General features: G+C 36.3%; 1 protein-coding gene across 1 annotated transcript; it reads left to right on the forward strand.

Moving 5' to 3' along the window:
- The first annotated feature begins 3,574 nt into the window (after positions 1-3,574).
- On the forward strand, positions 3,575-15,459 carry LOC127619963 (serine/arginine-rich splicing factor 4-like). Its single transcript, XM_052093006.1, has 6 exons — positions 3,575-3,717; positions 5,945-6,087; positions 11,377-11,486; positions 11,623-11,831; positions 12,050-12,115; positions 14,526-15,459. Exons 1-6 carry the CDS (start codon positions 3,611-3,613, stop codon positions 14,953-14,955), a joined length of 1,065 nt encoding a protein of 354 aa, XP_051948966.1. The 5' UTR covers positions 3,575-3,610; the 3' UTR covers positions 14,956-15,459.
- Positions 15,460-21,525: the final 6,066 nt, after the last annotated feature.

Below are 21,525 nucleotides of genomic sequence, written 5' to 3' on the forward strand. Positions count from 1 at the left end.
ACATGTTAGCAGGGTCAGACTGGAAGCCTAAATTTTACTGGGAATTTCAGGATTCTTGCAGCCCAGTAGAGATTTTATCATATATAATAAATCTATATGTAATGTTTTTATTATTTCATTATCTAGATTTTATTATTATTATATACGAAACACAACCTAATTTACTCTCTGGTTGCTTATCTTTATGCAAGAGCTGGAGGATAAATATAGCAATAACAAAAACATATTTTCTAACTTTCACAATATGACACACAACTTATTTGTAATTTAAAATACAATAAATTATATGATCTCACACAACTAATGTCATGACAGGCATGTCAAAAATAAATTCATACTTTTTTAAGGTATAGTTCACCTTTTGATATTTTAAACCGATATGACTAACTATCTATTTTGGTACACAAATGGAGAAATTTTGAAGAAAGAAAATGCGTTTTGTGATGTCATACAGTGGCAGTTATTGGTGACCACCTCTTCAAGCTTCAAAAGGATCCAAAAGTATAATTCAGAAGTCTAATAAATTAAGTCTCATGCCTTGTTCTGAAGGCATTCAATAACGTTTGGTGAGAAACAATCCGAAATGTAAGGTGTTATTTTCTGAAAGTCTACACTGACCGTTTCTCTTCTGTGCGCGTTCATGAGAGTGCACGAGAATAGCAGTTACGCATCCCCCACTGGCGAGATGGGCCTTTCAAGCGAAAAACAAGGGGATATTAACAAAATGGAAATTGGAGCTAGATGGACATATTTGACTACTGTGCCGTGTCTCGTTCAGGAACGCAGCATTTTTTAAACACCGTATCAAATTAAAAATAACTTCAACTGTTAAAAATGGTCATGAGATGTGCGTTATACTCAGAAGATGAAACTACTCTGACACACAGCAGGCAACAGCACTTCCGGGATCTTTAGAGGAACAGATTTTTAGTGGAGAATATGGGCAGCGCAGCAGTTTTAATAATCTTTTAAGCATTTTTTAATGTAAAAATGTTTGTTGATGTTAATAATGTTGATATACAGGGATACCCATGACAGTGAAGAATTTATGTAGGTTCTTTCAAAATGATCAGAAAAACAAGTTTTAACTTGATTCAATAGGCCTGTTTGATTAGGTCGGCTGTAACGTCTGGAAGGAAGTCACGAGAGTTGGATCTAGGTGCAGCGAAGCAGTATTTAATAAAATAAACAAAGTCCAGAATAACAGGGTAAACACAGGAACATAAGAAATACCCACGATGGGTAAACACAGGAACAGAGAAAACATACACTATAGACACTCATCATACACAGGAGGTCAAAACACATAACTGACAAGGACTAAGCAAACAACAGGGCATTATATAAACAATGGTAATGAGTAAATGAAAGACAGGAGAAAACAATCAAGGACAGCTGGCAGTGATACGAGCAGGGAATTATGGGAAGTGTAGTCTGGGAGGAACAGATGACGAGGGAGAAACACAAGGCAAACAGTGAATCATGACATCGGACATATACCGGGTTGATGAATACACATCCTAACACGGTTAACACACTTCTAAAGCCTGAGCAATGTGGCATATGAAAATAAAAACTACCATCAGACATACAACTGCTTAAATTATTAACCCACGTACAGTAAATAGCCTAATAATATATGACTTCAATATCATCATATACAATGTTCAAACTTAATTTCAGCCGTTTTCGATATAACAATTGCTGCTTAATGTATTCACAATAAATGCAAAGACATAATTTAAGCAGTATGACATTGTTTTTATTCACTTATACTTACACAAAGAGTAGTCTCAGCTCTGCAATCGTGAAGTTGTCCAGTTATTCCATTAGACCTTCCATTGGTTTTGTTCATATAAGATCATCATTATTTGGCCTCATATCTGCCACAGCCAGGGTTGGGAGGGTTACTTTTAAAATGTATTCTACTACAGAATACATGCTGTAAAATGTCATTTGTAACGTATTCCGTTACTCAAGGTCAGTAACGTTTTCTAAATTACTTATATTTTGTATTTTAAATACGTAATCCTGTTACATGTATTCCGTTACTCCCCAACCCTGGTCACAGCGATTGAACTTTGGAAATTATAAACAGCCTTTTGTGTGATTTCTTTGTGAAAAGTTCAAATTGATTCAAGTTAATTGTGTCTAATAGAGCAGATGTGATAACAATGACGGTGATCCATGAAATATCATCATTTATGTCAATTCCTGAGTTTATCCTGATCCAATGATCTTGATGTAAATTTAAAAGAAGGCAAATCTCCAATAATTTGTAGGAAACGGGGTGTTTCAAACCCACAATATTTTTTGGCCATTTTTAGCTTAATTTGTGCAAAGCGTCCATTGAATCTCTTTTCTAGGCTGCTGAAAGAACCTGAAAGTGGCAGAGCTGTGCGTTTGTTTGTAAACAGTAATCTCATCTATTTATATTGCTGTGTCTTGCTTTTTTAGTGCAAGGATGTGTTTAGTGTGAATGGCCCTTGCTCTCTCTTTTCGATCCAGCGTCTATAAAAGAATCGCAAAGCTGGGTGTGTGAAAAATGAGTGAATAAAGCATTATGGGGGCCATTTTTTATGTTCAAATTAAAATAAATAAATAACTCTCTCTCTCTCTCTCTCTCTCTCTCTCTCTCTCTCTCTCTCTCTCTCTCTCTCTCTCTATATATATATATATATATATATATATATATATTAGTACAATAATAGTATCATATTTTAATTGGGATTTGTTTCATTTATCTTATTATTTTTTTACTAACTTTTTCCCATTAACAGCATGGGTACCTCGAAGTATACCCTGGCATTTAAGCATTATTTCACGTGCCCTAAATTAATAATTCTCAACCATTTTCGTCAAGTGAACACCATTTTAAAAGCAACATAAACATCACAATTATTTCATCATGGCAAATGTTTAAAAATATAAACATTTTACACGTAACTACCTAATGAACTGAAGAAGAAAAAATAAGTTCTTAGGGAAAAAATGTTAAGTACAATTTCCCTGATTTTACCAATTTATTTAAAATACAACAATATTAAATTGGACTTTAAAATGTATTTATGCAGTCTAACCAGCAGATGGGGACAGTGACGCGTCATCTAAACACGATCTCTTGGCAAAGGGATGTTACGCAACGTATTAAAAAAAAAGGGTTGCCAATACTCGTGGAACACATTTGGGGAAAATATTTGTTTTATATTAATATTTTTTTCTTTTAATTATTGAATGAAATGTTAGATTTTTTTGAAAAATTTAAACGTAAAAGACCAAGACTAGAGGATAAACAGCAAGACATTTTATTTACCAAGGGTTCCAAAATTAGCAAAGTGCCCGTACATAGATATATCTAATCCAGGCAGATCTCGTCATAACAGATTTCTTTATCATAAAACATTTTAACAAGGGAGCAATTACTGAGTGCATAATTAAGACGAAAATGTAAGTAGTTTTTTTTTTAAGAAACGAAAGAAATGGTTCCATTTCACAACCGCCGCACAAATGTTGAGACTTTTGTTTTGAAAAACACCGCAAGACTCTTATTATGAACCGCACATACGTTGTTGCTGTTTCATTCACACTGAACTGCTGCCGCACCGGGAAAATGTCTCGAGTTTACGTGGGGAAATTGAGCTATCGCGTAAGAGAAAAAGACGTTGAAAGGTTTTTTAAAGGCTATGGGAAGATTCTGGAAGTGGACCTGAAAAATGGGTAATCGTATTTTCATTATGCGAGCAAATTAAATGTACAGCCGAAACAGCTAGGCCATTTAGTATTTAAGTAGGACACGCTGCTGGTTCTTTTGATGCACATCATTGTTCAGAATTCAATAAAAAACATCGTGATTCATTAAACTTAAACACGTTTGCACATGTTAGCGGGTTGTAATCAATTATTATAAACAACTTTACATGAAATAGCCCAGCCGCCTGACCCCATTGTCTGTCGTCTGGCCTGCAGGTAGTGTATTATTTTGCCATTTAAGTGTCCAATTCACGGGAATTTGAATTTAGCTCAGATTACGTGTATATAGGGTACAAAAAGATGAAACCATTGGTGAAAACGCCTTTAGTTTGCACTTCTACGTTAATTGTTATATTTTTTTTTTATTACACCACGTGTTATCCTTAACTTGAGTGAAAGCTTGAATTGAACATTATGCAAGTATTTGTGTTTTTCTTTGCACATTTTGTACAAACATTCATGTAGTTTCCATCCGCTTTTCGCGCTGTTTTATATACAAAGTGAAATTAGTAAAACAATAAAAAAATTGCGGGATGTGTCGTCTTCTGAATGTTCCCATTCAAATGGCCCTTTATCGATAAAAGTGCCTGATGACGTCATGCTGAAAGTAAACACTTTATCGCGTCAATTTGGGTTATCCCAAGTCTTTGTAAAATGGGGAGAGTATTGAGAAAATCATTGAAATTAGCCAGCTTACTGACTTTTTAATTTCACAAATAAAAGCAATCAGAAGACCAGTTGCCCTTCTAATTGGACTTTAATATTGGTTCCATGTGTTGCACCCATCGCAGGTTGCCACCGACCGGTTCCGACCCGAAAGCGAATCGTTATAGCCCCGTTCAAGCTGGCAACCTGCACCAAGTAGTGGGGAAACTTTTTTTTGTTTTTTTGTATAAGTTCCATCCATCGATGTGTGTATGCTGTGTGCACAGCTATTAAAGACAAACTGATGCGGTGTAATATCAGGGTTTGATATGATACATTCCTGATATTCAATAGGCTGTTTTGAACAATCATCTAATCTAAAGCATCACAACTGCATTATGTCCCGCATATTTGTCCAGCAACTTTTAATGACCAACTGAATTTGATTGTCATCCAAAATTAATTTTAGTGTCCTAATGAAATTGACATTTCCTGAAGAAGCTCAGCAAATGTGATTGGAGGGTTAGATTAAAAATATTTAAATGTTTAAAAGCTAGTTTTCGTAAGTGAACTCCACATTGGGCAAATAGTTCTGATGGTTTATAGTCTTAAAAGAAGTGCAGAACATTTTGAGAATGTCATTCAGATGACTTTTTTCATCTACAGAACAGAGTAAAGCTAATTTAATTTTGTGTAAAGAAAAGGCAAGTATATAGGCCTAAAAAAAAAAAAAAATTCATTTGGGAATTTATTTTATTGAATACTGGGAATTTTATATATATATTTTTTTTTTTTTCAAAAGTAAGCTATAAAATAGTTTTGGGCTATGTTAGTGTTCCGCAAAAGTACACTGATGCTTTTCTCCAAGTATTGTGTATTTATTTTTCATTTGAAACTTTTGTGCACAGAAATTTCATCTTTGTGCACAGAAATATGTTTTATATTGGCTTTTGATGTAATCCTTGTCATCATGTTTATCACAGGCTAACCTTTTGGGTAAATTCTGTCATGTGACAATATATTTTTGTGTTAATGCCAATTTTCTTGGTAAAGTGTTTCCAAACCATTTTTTCACGACATTTGAAGTATCGACTTGGATTTAATGTGCTAGAGATAAATGGGAAAATATTGTGTCGACACATTTAGCGATAATTTGCTACACTTTTTGTCCCCCAAAAAAACCCCTTGGGTGGAAACTTGGTTTTTACAGATTTGCTTTCATTTATGAAGTGACCAGAAATAGTCCATAATCTTAAATGTTTGTTGCATCATTTATATTAGGGAAATGTATTACATGTGTATTTCAGTCAGTTGGTTCATGAGCTTGTGCTATTATATATACTTGATGAATCTGCATTGTTTTAAGTAAATATATATTACATATGGGACAAAATGCACATCTTTAGCCATTAAAATATACTTTATAGAAGGTACCAACATAATTGAACACCTGTATAATCTGATATGATTAGATTTTTTTGCAATTTGTGTGTGTTTTACACAATGTTACACATTCACGTTCTTCCTCATATTCCTATATCTCTTTAAGATATGGCTTCGTAGAGTTTGATGACCCCCGTGATGCAGATGATGCGGTGTATGATCTTAATGGGAAAGACCTTTGTGGGAAGAGAGTTGTAGTGGAGCACACCATAGGACAGCGCCGTGATGCGGGCAACAGATCCACTAGAGGTATGATATTCATTCATTCATTCAATCTTCATGATGTCATCTACTTCTGTTTCTAAAGGCTCGGTCACAATCACTCTTGCACAGTGGAGTTTCTCATGTGATGAAGGCATGGATGAGCTGCGAGTGTAAAACCTGCATGTGTATGAAGGTAAAAAATTAGCAAAACTGTAAATTTGAGAACTTGTACAGTAAATATTTTGACATGTAAGTTCAAATTTACACTTGCAGCACCAATGTGAAAACTTGTAAAATAAAAATCTGAAGTTGAATGTTGCAATCTGCATTCTCAGACAATTATCAAAAACCTGTGTTTTGAAATTGAACTTGCAGACAAATAGCCACAAATGTGTAAAATGACATTCATATGAATACAACAACAGACACATGCTTGTATTACATTTTAACTTTTGTACTTTAGTTTCGCAGTATAACCACAAATCGGTTCTTCAATCTTGTTTCCACCTAGTATTAAGATGCGTTTCGGGTGATCACATGTGGTCAGTCCCAAATCTAAATGGGGTCTAAAACTTCTTGTGATTGGATCCCAGAAACCACATACAAATGTGGTCAAAAATGCATGTGTCCATCACATTTGAGGCTTAAATGCTAATCCGTCCTGCATCTGTCCCGGCAGCAGTGAAGCACCACCCCTCACCTGTCAATCAACCGCTGCGCTAAAACAGTTTAAACTTTTCGGCTTTCAAAAGTTAAAGCTTTTAAAGAAGTCCTTTTCATTAAAACCGGATACATACACAATCACGAGAAATTAATTGATTCTAGTGTGTCTGATATCAACACGGATGAGAAGCATGAACACCTGAAGCTCCTTTAATACAGATAATCCACAAAAATAATAGATAATTCTGCTTGACATGTTGCATTTGTGCGTAGATTAAATTTCAGATGCATCTGCGAGAAACGGCGCAACGTTTTGTCTTTACTGACTTTCTTGCTCTTTAATATCAGTAACACACTGACATAGTGATTGATGTATGTCGTCATGAAACAGAGACCCTCTCCTCCAAATCCGAAAAAGATCACCCGAGATGCATTATAATACCAGGTGGAAACAGGGCCTTACAACCTCTCAAATCTGGCACTGTAACTTAAAATCATCTTTTGCAATACACCTGTAGCAAAACTCAGTTGTTGTATTTATGTGAATGTAATTTTACACATTTCTGACAATTTGTCTGCAAATTTGAATTCAGAACGAAGGTTTTTGATTATTGTCTGTGACAAACAATTAACTTCAGATTTGTGTTCACATCTGGGCTGTGAGTGTAAATATAGGGTTAGGTAAGTTCAATTTCTCACATTGAAATGTACAAGCTTTCGAGTTTTGCTACATTTTTACATTTATACGTGTGCTATGTATGTAGGACCCACACAGTGGCCTCTGCCAAACCTAGCAACTTGCTATTGATCAACAATGTGAATTTGCATGCATAAGTTCACCAAACTCGAAGCTCACACAATTTTACGTGAGGTTTCAAAATTTATTTGCCACCAGAACTCCACCAGAAGAAATTTCTTTGCGATATTTCAGTTGTGCAATTTTGCCAAGCAAGGGTGGAATAATGGAGCCTTTAGGGATCTTGCTCCTTTTCTTCATTTGTTGATGAGTTTGGTGCTTGACATTCCCATTGATTGATTCATTGATATAACTACAGTGGCTGAAAATTGTTCTGATGGTGTCAATACTGAGATGTGATTTATAGATTACTCAAATTTATCGATGAAACATTGTATGGTGTTCCATCCATAAATTCACTGAGTGAAACACTGATGTTTTAAAAGCAGTGAATCATATATCTTTAGGCATTTTCATGTCATCTTTGATTTGTATGTTTTTCTAATCGTTGTCGTGTTGACTCATTTGATCTAAAAACAGGATGGAACAACATGTCTCCAATCTTTGTATGAGAAGCCTGACAATATGTCTAATATAATGTACTGTGTAACATCACTGGAAGTGTAGTCGCTGTTCCGCTTTCTATTGGAGTGAAATTGTTTGGATGGTAATCTTTAGAATTCTGTTAATGGGTGATTCTTCAGTTAGGAACTTTTTCAGATTTTAAAAGAACATTTCTTTTTTATTATTGTTCTAATAATATTCAGTATACAGCTCTGGAAAAATTAAGAGATCACTGCAAAATGATCAGTTTCTCTAGATTTTCTATTTATAGATATGTGTTTGAGTAAAATGACATTTTTTGTTTATTCTATAAAGTACTGACAACATTTCTCCCGAATTCCAAATAGAAATATTGTAATTTAGAGCAGTGGTTCTCAACCTTTTTGAATATTTGAAGGCCCCCTCGCCCGAAACTAGATGTGTCTGATTAAAATTATTAATCATGGATAATGTTTTATTTTAAGTTTCAGAAAGAGTTTATATTTTGTTAGCATTTTAGTTCAGTTATATTATTTTAATATTTCTTAATGTAAATTCATTTTAAGTTGTCTTGAGGCCCTGTTGGAAGTGTGCTGAGGCCCCCTAGTGGGTCCCGACCCCCTGGTTGAAAACCACTGATTAAGAGCATTTACTTGCAGAAAAGATGCAGTGTTTTCAGACCTCAAACAATGCAAAGAAAACAAGTTCTTATCAATTTTTAAACAACACAACACTAATGTTTTAACTTGTGAAGAGTTCAGAAATCAATATTTGGTGGAATAACCCTGATTTTCAATCGCAGATTGCTTGTGTCTTAGCATTGACTTGAATAGTCACAACAAAAACTTAATTCTATAAAAACTAATTCAAATTTTTTTGTAATTCCACTTAAAATTGGTGTAAACAGTTACACTTGAACAGGCCCAAGTTCAACAATAATAAAAACGTTATTAATAGTTCTGTTGTCAATATCAAAATGCCATTGTGACAAACTGACAACCAGTAAAAACCATGAAAGCATCACACACCACAGAAATACATTCAAAAATAAGAAAACAAGCTCTAAAACTGCTCCAGTGAGAAATCATTATTATCTATGGTCTTTTACTGTCTTTGAGTTTGCTGTAACACAAATCGCTAATTATGAAGCAAATGCATGAAGACGCGGTGTCGTTATTGAATGTTAAACAGTTATATTTATTATTAGTGGTATTGTGACCAACATTAATCTGATTTAAATTAGGTTGAGTGACTGATGAGATATTGAGAGCACCTGAAGAGTGCACGTCTTTGACAGAGAGTGCTTGTGTTAAAGAGAGTGAAGCTAAAAGCGCTCACGAGTGCTCAAACAGTCTTTGTCACTTAACACAACGTCTGATTGTCAAAACTCACGTCATGTATCATGTATTTGCATGTTTATTTGTTTTTAAACCTGTTAGCAGCCCCTCTATCCTCTTCCTGTTCACTGTGCAACCAGTCCGAATAACTACCGTAAATGGGCAATTTAATATTCATACACATGTAATTCTTACACATTTTTAAAAACAAACCAGCATATTCATCTCAATTACATGTCTGAAAGTTTAAATTTGTGAATGCTTAGAATTGCCAACAGCTCCATAGGCCATTCTGTCATGCTTCATTGGCTGAGCAAGCACTCATTCATTAGTGGAACAGTGTATGTGTGATTGCCTACATGCTGCAAAAAATATCGTCCCTAAATCTAGGCACGATCGGACAGATTTAAGATGAATATCTGCCCATTTTGATCGGCTGCCGATCGATCGGGACATCTCTATTCCAGAGGTTTTCAATGGGATTCCGGTCTGGAGATTGGCTGGCCATGACAGGGTCTTAATCCGGTGGTCCTCCATCCACACTTTGATTGACCTGGCTGTGTGGCATGGAGCATTGTCCTGCTGGAAAAAAACAATCCTCAAGAGTTGGAGAACATTGTCTGAGTAGAAGGAAGTTTTCTTCCAGGATAACCTTGTTATGTCCTTGATGGCTTGATTCATATGTCTTTTCACAAAGACGAATCTGCATGATTCCAGCCTTGTTGAAGCACCCCCAGATCATCACCGATCCTCCACCAATTTTCACAGTGGGTGCGAGACACTGGCTTGAAGGCCTCACCAGATCTCCGTATAACCAGGTGGAGGATCGTTGAAGATCTGGGGGTGCTTCAGGGTTATTCCACCAAATATTGATTTCTGATTTATTCCCTGGTTGTCTAATAGTTATACGGAGATCTAGTGAGGCCTTCAATTCAAAAATGGATATGAACTTGTTTTCTTTGCATTTTTCGAGGTCTGAAAACACTGCATATTTTTTATTTTGACCAGTTGTAATTTTCTGCAGATAAATGCTTTAAATTACAATATTTTTATTTGGAATTCGGGAGAAATGTTGTCAGTACTTAAGATTTTAAGTGAAATTTAATTCTGTGCTTGTACCCCCACCCAGACTTTCCCACTATAATACATTTTTCGAAAGTTAAAACCAGAGAAAATTCTTCGTTGCACTTTTTCATAATTCATTTGGTGTTTGCGAAGCATTTGTAATTTATTATAATAAAAACAATTTTTTTATCAAAAATACTGCTCATTACTGTCACACAAAGTTTAAAGAACAATGCCGTTTATTAAGTGACCGTTTGAAGATCACATATTTCATTCGTTTTAAAATTTGAAAGTAGGTTAATTAGGTGATCATACCAAATGGAGTGTATTAAATGAAACTAATAATAGTTTGAAAAAGAGAATTTTTTCAAGCTTTCACGTCATCAAATGTACCCCTAATTGGAGAATCATCCTCTTTTGCTTTGATTTTATGTGCAAGAAACTTTAATGCAGAATCTTTTTATTTTTATAATATAATTGGTTTGTTTCAATTAAATTACTTTTTAATTTAAAATAATGTCAATAAAGCTAGAAATTTAACCCTTAATGTTTTATTAAAAGAGTCTGCCTGCCTGCCCCTTTTGCTGGCCATGGTGTCTCCCCTTCCCATGTGTGCGGCTCTTTGACCAAACTGGGCCGACCATTAGAGCGAGCCAATGTGAATGAGGACCACTTTTCCCATTAAGCCAGGTGGTGAGGATGCCAAAGGGTTTAGGAGATGTGGGTTAAGTTCTTTTAGGTGCCTGTAATATTTTTGGTTTAACCTTTTTTTTATATATACATTTCCTCTTATCTTAGATTTAAACACAGTGTAAGTATGTTATTCAATGTCTTTGTTAAATATTTTCAGTTAATTAAGATTGATACTATATTTTAAGTTAGAGGGTACAGTAAAATGTAATTTATGGGAAAATTCTGTCTTGAAGATTAGTGTTGATTAGTATTCCCCCATGCTCACTTGCTTAATGTCTTATTCTTGTCATTTTGAAGGCGGCCGTTTTGGCCGTGGAGGAGGGGACAGGCATGGCCCACCTACACGCTCAGATTATAGACTGATTGTGGAGAATCTTTCTAGTCGCTGCAGCTGGCAGGATCTTAAGGTATGCAAACACACTACAACCACCAGTTATTTTATAAGTGGTATTTGCTAAGGCAAGCATTACGATTATTATTGCTCATACTTGACCAAACCCCTAACCCTAAATGTTAAACTAATGTGACACTGTTTCATATCAGGACTACATGCGTCAGGCTGGTGAAGTGACATATGCAGACACTAATAATGGCCGCAAGAATGAGGGTGTGATAGAGTTCAGGCAGTACTCGGATATGAAAAGAGCCCTGGAGAAACTTGATGGCACAGAGGTCAATGGAAGGAAGATTCGGCTCATTGAGGACAAGCCTGGTGCCAGACGCAGGCGCTCCTACTCCCGCAGCGCCTCCAGGTGCGAACAAACGCATGACTTATATGATTTAACAAAAAATTTCAAAATAGAGTTCTGCCATAGGTTAAATGTAAAATACATTTTGGGGCAACACTTTTTGTGTCATACTTCTAGGATTAGTTGTTGGCTAAAGGAACTTATCTCTTAGTAACAGTGGCTTTAGAGTTTCCTAGAGAGCATGTGTGTAAATTATCTGTCTTCATGGATGTATCACTCAGGTCTCGCTCCAGGAGCAGGAGGTCTCGCAAGAGCCGAAGCCACAGTCGAACCAGCAGCCACTCACGGTAGGCAAACTCCCTCATAAATGCTCAATTGGAGAGCTTGAAGGCTAAATTTATAGGCTAGTTGGTTGTTCAATTTTATAAATGTATTGGATGCCAGAATCCATTTTAAGAGAGTCTGTTCACATGCACTTGGATTGAGTGAATTATCTGACGAATTTACAAATAATATCTAAATGAATAACACATTCATATTTAGAATGATATCTAGTCATATCTATCTAGTCACCAAAATGGTCTTCAGCATGCCATTTAAGGATGCAAGGTGGGCAAAGAAATCCATGATGGGGATGTTTTCCTTCAAAATCCAATCAAATGTTCAACTCTAACTCTAGTAGATAAGCCTCATTTTATATTGGATTTTGAAAGAAACAATGCTGAATCAACAAAGATTTTTATTACTATATTATTATTATTATTTAAATTGAATTAATTCCAGTAAAAAAAAAACTTTTCAAAGTTGCGAAAGGCCTACTTTTACGCTCAATACACTGAACAAAAATCTATAAAGAAATGATCAACAACCCACGTTTACATGAGATTTGAAATCATTGGAGTATTCTCTGCTTTTGACATCAATATGTAAACAGTCATGTGCACAACTATATGCAAGAAATTGGTTCACAATATTTTTATAAAAAATATTGCAACCCCCAGGGCGAGGGTTCGGTGAGTATTCTTAATTTATTGATTATGCTTTAATAAATTAAGTCTTCTATTGAAACAAGAACTCAAAACAAATATATTTCTATGTTAAAATTGCACTTCAGATGAAAATAAAAAGCAATTAAATCATACACTCACTAAGCACTTTATTAGGAACACCTGTACACCTACTTATTTGTGCAATTATCTAATTATCCAGTCATGTTGCAGCAGTGCGATTCATAAAGTCATGCAGATACGGATCAGGAGCTTCAGTTAATTTTCACATCGACCATCAGAATGGTGAAAAAATCTGATCATGTTTGAGAGAGGTCAGAAAGGCTATGGTAACTCGGATAACCTCTCTGTACAATTGTAGTGAGCAGAATAGCATCTCAGAATGCACAACATATCGAAACTTGAGGCGGATTGGCAACAACAGTGTTGTACAAATTACGATCTAAAGACCATTATAAATGTAAACAATAACATTTCAAAGAATTTTTGTATACACATGCATAGGCTATATAGTGAACCTGCAGAGTTGCATTCACAATGTATGATGAGCGCAAACTCTTCCATGGAAATAAAGCGAGCTAAGCTTAAAGCACCTCCTGAGATGGTCTGAGGTCATTTGCAAACAGTTTTTCGATTACTAAAACAGAAAGAGTGAGAACTCTATACATGCGTGTGTTCCACGAGAAATGCTCAAACAGCACATCAGAGACACTTGTTGACTGCTTTTCTTTTGTTAGTTCTTCACATAAGTGTTTCTTCAAGCACCTGTCTTTGTGTCTAACAGCATTTCTTGTCATGATGTTTTACAGTTAGACTTCCATAGATGAGCAAAATTACCTGCCATGCGCATGATGTAGGCTACCCGCGTTTGGCGCTAGCTAATTTCAAAACCTGGGCTACTATTAATATATTATGTGGCTTTCCAGCGCCATGGTTTTATAATTTCCCAATATCGTCGATCATCGTCTGTCAGTGAGTATCGCAATCGGATATTTGTCAGATATCGTGAATATCCGATTACATCGTCCCATCACCCAGTCCTCACACAACACTTGCTCACATTGGATAAACCGGTAAAAACACTGGTAAAGGTGTTTACATGCAATGCAGTGGGGTAAGGAGCAGAAAGTTTTGGTCATGGAAAACCTGGAAATATCACGGAATTTTACAACTGTATATTTCAGGCCTGATATACTGATATACAGGCCTTAAAGTCATGAAAATATTAGAGCGAATATGCATTTTTCAAGCTTGCATTTTGCAAGCCCCCATTTTGTGCTCTGTTTTGTGAGCAAACCATTTGTTTGAGTCAGTCCTTTTTAATGAATTGGTTAAACCAGTTCACAAATTATTCAAAAATGGAAATGCATTTAATAGTAATTTAAGAGGTCATAACCCTGTCGATACAATTGTTTTGCTTAAATTGCCCACCTTTAAGAATTTGCTTCTTTTGCTTGAATCAGGCTTTATTTTGAGTTTCATTTCTCTACATTTGCTCACTGAAACGTGAAAGTCTCTGGTCCCTTAATTCATTATGTAGCACATGCTCAAGCGTGTGTTACAACATTCTCTCTTATTATGCATGATGTCAGATGAGCAGTTTTGATGTTTCTTAGTCCACTAGAGGGCAGTCTTTGCTCAACAAACTTGGTCAAGCCCCTTTTGCACTACAATTCCTGTGTGGTTCTGGCTTCAGTCTTGCTATTGTTGTGCTGTTCATTTTTCCTAAATTGTCTGTCCACTTTTTCAGACCTTCAGGCTCAAGATCACGTAGCAGGTCAATCAGCAGGAAGGGCAGGAGCAGTCAGGCAGAGGACCGCAGTGATAAAGCTCCCAGGAGCAAAGGAGTTGAAAGTGCCAGAGAAAACAGCAAAAGCTGCAGCCCCCAGAGCAGAAAGAGCAAGAGGGACCGCTCCTATTCACGATCCAGATCTCGATCCAAATCAGGGAGCAATAAGGATGTCTACGGGGAGTCCGGATCCAAAAATTGGGAGGCAACCCAGAGCGATGGTGAAGGGAGAGGGGCAGAAAAGGCACACCGCTCTACAGCTCATTCTCGATCCAGATCACAAACGCCACCAGATGCTGATCTGCGGAGGAAATGTAGATCCAGATCCAAATCTCGCTCCCGTTCACACTCACAGTCTTATTCCCGATCTCGCTCACGGTCTCGCTCATGAATCAAAATGTTGTCCCGCCCTTCATTTCCTTTCTACAAAGCACATTACATTTAAGTTTAGCTTTTTTTTTTTTCTTCTTTTTCTTTTATCCTTTTTTTTGTTGTTGTTCTCAAATAGATGATGGGGTATTCGGGATGTTGCTTCCTTATTCTTAGTATTTACTTGTTTCTTACTCTGTCAATATTTTGTGTTGTTAATCTAATGCATAATTTTTAGTAATGTGTTTTATATACACGTGAGCTATATATATATATATATATATATATATATATATATATATATATACTCACATGTATGTTTTATTCATAAGTTATGACAACTTTAAGGGAATCCCAGAAAAGATGTCTTCTGCATTGTATACCTTAGAAATGTACCACATTTGTTATGATGGGGCAGAGTGTATGCTATTCCATTAGATCTTTTTACTATGAATTTTTCCATGTACAAAAATAAAAAAAAACCTGCCTCTGAATGTGTTGTCTATTGAAATAATTTATAACGTTGCTTCTTTGTATTTCATTTACTCTTCTTTCTGGACTGTCTTTCTCAAAAGGTGAAGAATGAATAAATGAAGGGTACTTTTGCCATACAACAAAAATAGTGTATGATTTCAAGTATACACTAGATATTTAAAAAGGTTAACTTAAATTAGCTTATTCAAATTATAGCCTATTCATCACATCATAGCTTTGGACAAAGTAAAGTACACGAGTAAAGTCGTATTGACTTTTATGGTTCTATATGAAATTTTATACAACCGTTAGTTCCAATCCTCGAATCTGACCGGATTAGAAGTGTTACAAGAGTGCTGATACACAGTCCAACAGCGCTTCATTGTTTGTATCACTTGCTTTGTGTCCGTGGCTTTTTAAATGGAGCTGGGGATTTTAATTCATGGTTCATTTTTATTTTTTTTCCCTGATTTGGTTGGTTACCATTTTTGGAGACTGCATATTTATGCCAGTAGGTGGTGACAAATGAGCGAGTCATTCAATCATTGATTGATTCAGTAGATAACTGTTGTTCCCACAGAAACAATGGATGTAAACACAAATTATTCATTCAGTTAAAAGATTTGTCCAAAAACCAATTTGTTTATGAATAAAACACCACAAGTTTAAAACCAGAGTATGATTACCACCCCTGGAGTCACGAGATCCGAGCCCCCATGTGCGGAGACTGTCCATGTAGAATAAAACCGCTTTTATAAGTTTACTATATGACTGGAGTCTTCATTTTAATGTGAGCACTCATAATTTCCTACATATGTTTCAAAATTATAATTCATGTCTTTAGGAGTAAAACTGAGTGCACCTTTAACGGGTAATAGTGCAGCCTTTATAAAGTTATTTTAAAGCATTATCTTATAATTTGTTACTCAAAAAAATCTTGCTGTCTCAAATCTATTTGCATAAATTGACAAATGTTGCCCTATTCCCCTACATCTAAACTATATTACTATAATTCCTCTGAGGGACATTCTGTCTTTTGTATTTTATTTAAATTTCTCTCTTTGTGGGCTGGCTTGGAACAATTTAAGGGTAGAGTGATCATGACCGAATTTTAATTTCTGGGTAAACTGTCCTTTTAAAGACCTGTTAAAGATTTGCAAAGAACAACAATGTAAATGTAAGTTAGTACATGATTGTATCATGTTTTGCTGGGAAACAAGTGACTGAATAAGAATATTGATTCTGAAAATATTATATTTACACCACAGTTGAAAACAAATTCCTTTTTTTTTTCACTCCAAACAAGTGACCAATTTACTTGTTCGAAAGATGAGCGCATGACAAACCTTAATGTCAAGCCCTGCATCAATATACTGTAAAATATAGTTTTGGCAAGTTGTTTAGGACATCTACTTTGTACACAACACAAGTATTTTTTCCAACACAGACTGTTTCACTTTTAATTGACTATATCACAATTCCAGTGGGTCATAAATTTACATACACTAAGTTAACTGTGCCTTTAAGCAGCTTGTAAAATTCCAGAAAATTATGTCAAACCATTAGCCAATTAGCTTCTGATAGGAGGTGTACTGAATTGGAGGTGTACCTGTGATGTATTTTAAGGCCTACCTTCAAACTCAGTACCGCTTTGCTTGACATCATGGGAAAATCAAAAGAAATAAGCAATAAATTGTGGACCTCCACAAGTCTGGTTCATCCTTGGGAGCAAGGATTTAAATGTATTAGGCAGGTTACAGTTGAAGTCAGATGTTTACATACACCATAGCCAAATACATTTAAACTCAGTTTTTCACAATTCCTGACATTTAATCATAGAAAACATTCCCTGTCTTAGGTCAGTTAGAATCACTACTTTATTTTAAGAATGTGAAATGTCAGAATAATAGTAGAGAGAATTATTTAATTCAGCTTTTATTTCTTTCATCACATTCCCAGTGAGTCAGACGTTTACATACACTTTGTTAGTATTTGATAGGATTGCCTTTAAATTGTTTAACTCAGGTCAGATGTTTTGAGGGTCCTTTCACAAGCTTCTCACAATAAGTTGCTGGAATTTTGAACCGTTCATCCAGACAGAACTGGTGTAACTGAGTCAGGTTTCTAGGCCTCCTTGCTCGCACACGCCTTTTCAGTTCTGCCCACAAATTGTAAATTGGATTGAGGTCAGGGCTTTGTGATGGCCACTCCAATACCTTGACTTTGTTGTCCTTAAGCCATTTTGCCACAACTTTGGAGGTATGCTTGGTGTCATTTTCCATTTGGAAGACCCATTTGCAATGAGCTTTAACTTCCTGGCTGATGTCTTGAGATGTTGCTTCAATATATCAACATAATTTTCCTTCCTCATGATGCCATCTAATTTGTGAAATGCACCAGTCCCTCCTGTAGCAAAACACCTCTACAACATGATGCTGCCTCCCCCCATGCTTCACGGTTGGGATGGTGTTCTTTGGCTTGCAAGCCTCACGGTCATTATAGCCAAACAGTTAAATTTTTGTTTCATCAGACCAGATGACATTTCTTCAAAAAGTAAGATCTTTGTCTCCATGTGCACTTGCAAACTGTAGTCTGGCTTTTTTATAGTGGTTTTGGAGCAGTGGCTTCATCCTTGCTGAGCAGCCTTTCAGGTTATGTCGATATAGATCAGACATGGGCAAAATACAGCCCCAAGGCCGGAACTGAACCGTGGACCACCTCAAGCCAGCCCGCAACATCCTCAAAGGAAAACAAAAGGACCCCCAAAAAATCAACAAAAGGCAGCACTATGTTAATGAATCTCGAAGCAAATCACTACAATGCAGTAGTATCCAGCTGCAGACCCGCAGCACCACCAGTTTCAGAACCCCAGCGCCAGAACTTGAAGTGAGGGGCGGAGCTTACGTTCGAAACCGAGTAGCGCCACCTAACGTTTTGGAGAGTAGGCTACACCACCAGTTTCAGAACCCCAGCGCCAGAACCTGAAGTGAGGGGCGGAGCTTACGTTCGAAACCGAGTAGCGCCACCTAACGTTTTGGAGAGTACTTTGCTTTTATTACAAAGGAAACATCATACTTTATACGTATGTTATAATGATTCTTTAAGGTACAGTACAATAAGCATTTTAAAACATTGATCTTGTGTAATATAACTGTATATAGTTATCCGTTTCATTGTTTTATGAGAGTTTCTTCCTGATCATGATGGTGAAAAAAAATGCTTGAAACTTATGGGCATTTTATATAAAATATACTTTATTTCACAAGAACATGTGCAGCATGCATTTTTCTTTATGTAAAATAAAACATGTCAAAAAACTATAAAAGAGAGAAAATTCAGCATAATTTTAAAAGAAACAATAAAAATATATACAACAAATGACCAATTCACCCCTAGGCCCATTTTATCATGACAATCCTGTATAAATTAAACTTAAAATGTATCAAATGAGGAATTCACTCTCAGGCCCATTTTGTCCTTACATTCTTGCTAAAATAACTCCATGTCATCCCTGAACAAAAAATGAAATAGAAAGGGCTCTCTGGAAGCTTCTGACTGTTCCAGGAGATTGTTGCGGGCCTTTTCCTTGTGGTCTTCATTCATTCGAAATGTCTCTACAAGAGATGAAAGCACCACACAATAATTTCAACGTAAAAAAACCCTCAACTATAAGGTAACATTAACTCACAAACAATGCATATAACAGAGGAACGTGGAACAAACACTTTAACACCTTCACAAGATGTCTTCAAAACGTCACCGCAAGGCTCATTTACAACACGCAAAAATGTATCGAACCATCCGTAGAATTTTTTTTTTAATACAGTAAAGTATGACAACATATTCAAGCTTCATTAAGATGATAAAGTTATGCACAAATTAAATATTTAGCAGATAAACGCTGAACTTAATATATGCGATAATTTTTCACAACATGATGTCAAAAACGTTACACAACTCACCATGCTCTCCGCCATGCTTGTCTCATTGTCAATAACCCTCACTTCAGGTTCTGGCGCTGGGGTTCTGAAACTGGTGGTGCTGCGGGTCTGCAGCTGGATATGTCTCGGTTCTGGGCTGGGGTTCTGAAACTAGTGGTGCTGCGGGTCTGCAGCTGGATATGTCTCGGTTCTGGGCTGGGGTTCTGAAACTAGTGGTGCTGCGGGTCTGCAGCTGGATATGTCTCCGTCGATTCCAACAGAGGGCGCTGTCTACATTTAAATTGGGCTAAAGGCCTCAAGTTTGCGGTTGTGAAGACAGAATCAGTTAAGAGTGAATGTTTCAAAAAAAGAGAAAGCAGACTCAGAATGTCGCATTTTATTAAATATTTTGTCACAAGTGTTGTTTCAAAGGCGGAGAGTATCACTGTGTTCAAGGAATACATCATTGAGAAATATTTCGACCAAGCATGCTAACTATGCCACCAACATTTCATCGTGGGAAAGAGATGAAAAGCCCTGAAATTGTCAGAATATTTTTACAAAGCATTTGACCATCCAAGAATAGGCAACGAAAGTTAGCTACATGTTGTCACACAAGCTAGTGACTCAGAGCAACCCCTTTCTCTGATGGTGAATTTTTGAAAGACTATGGTATTTCATTCGATAGCGAGAAAGTGCCCCCAGATGTGCAGCTAGAACTGATTGACATCCAGTGCGACCCTGCTCTCGTTCATTATTACATCCGCACTGGACAACTTCTATGGCTCTCTGAAGGAAACACAGTTTCTGAACCTGCGCAAGCACGCACAGAGGATGCTTGTTTTGTTTGGATCCACATATGTGTGCGAAAAAACTTTTTCTGTGATGAACTACAAGTCACATTACAGATCACGGCTGACGGATAAACAGCTATCCTCTATGTTGCGTATTTCAACATCAGACAGGACGCCAGTTTAGATGGTCTTGCAAAGAGAGGTGACCGTCTCAATTGTTCCCATTAGGCAAAAAAATAAATACAAATAAATAAATACATGGGTAGGCAATGCTTTTCATGACACACAGTGTCATTCATAAATATCTAAGTTATAATTAGCCTAATTCTCATAGGTTAGTTACAGTTACACGAGTAAAACAGAACAGAAAATGAATTAATGTATAAGACAATATGTTTGTTCATAAATAGTAAATATTAGCCTAATCGGTTCTTCATTCAGTGATGCAAATCTGTACTGCAATGGTATTAACGTTTGAGTTAGCTAAACAAGTAAAAACAGTCTCACACAGTTACACAAGTAATAACAGAAAATACAATTATTTGAGTAATTACTTTGTAAAGTCAACATTTTCTAAGAGAAAGATACAATTTTGAAACAACGACCCAGGCCCTCTGGGCTGGCAAATAGCATATTGTAAAGCAATCTGTCATTTCAACCAAATTCAGGTAGTTTAACATGATTGAAACATGTTTCAATTCAATTGTCCTTTGCTTATTTTATATAAGTATGGTCCTCTGAAAAAATTTTTTGCCCACCCCTGAGATACTTGTATACCTGTTTCTTCTAGCATCTTCACAAGGTCCTTTGCTGTTGTTCTGGGATAGATTTGCACTTTTTGCACCAAACTACGTTTGTCTCTAGGTTACAGAATGCGTCTCCTTCCTGAGTGGTATGATGGCTGTGTGGTCCCATGGTGTTTATACTTGCATACTACTGTTTGAACAGATGAACGTGGTACTTTCAAGCATTCGGAAGTTGCTCCCAATGATGAACCAGACTTGTGAGGTTTTGGCTGATTTCTTTTGATTTTCTCATTATGTCAAGCAAAGCGGCACTTTTGAGTTTGAAAGTAGGCCTTAAAATACATCCAAAGATACACCTCCACTTGACAAATAAGCCTATCAGAAGCTAATTGCCTAAAGGCTTGACATCATTTTCTGGAATTTCTGCTTAAAGGCACAGTAAACTTAATGTATGTGAACTTCTGACCCACTGGAATTGTGGTATAGTAAATTAAAAGTGAAAAACCCTGTCTGTAAACAATTGTTGGAATAATTACTCATGTCATGCACAAAGCAGATGTCCTGAACACAGTACCGTCCCTATAAGCAGACTACGCAGTCTGTGTAGGGCATCAACTCCCTTGCTAAAATGAAATTTTGTGGAGTGGTTAAAAAAATT

This window comes from Xyrauchen texanus, chromosome 26 (assembly GCF_025860055.1).
Source record: "Xyrauchen texanus isolate HMW12.3.18 chromosome 26, RBS_HiC_50CHRs, whole genome shotgun sequence".
NCBI lineage: Eukaryota > Metazoa > Chordata > Actinopteri > Cypriniformes > Catostomidae > Xyrauchen > Xyrauchen texanus.

Excerpts from the sequence above, each read along its gene's own strand:
- LOC127619963 (XM_052093006.1), top strand. The coding sequence starts at position 3,611 with ATGTCTCGAGTTTACGTGGGGAAATTGAGCTATCGCGTAAGAGAAAAA. Across the intron at positions 3,718-5,944 it reads GAAGTGGACCTGAAAAATGG|ATATGGCTTCGTAGAGTTTG; the intron begins GTAATCGTATTT and ends TATCTCTTTAAG. Across the intron at positions 11,487-11,622 it reads GCAGCTGGCAGGATCTTAAG|GACTACATGCGTCAGGCTGG; the intron begins GTATGCAAACAC and ends GTTTCATATCAG.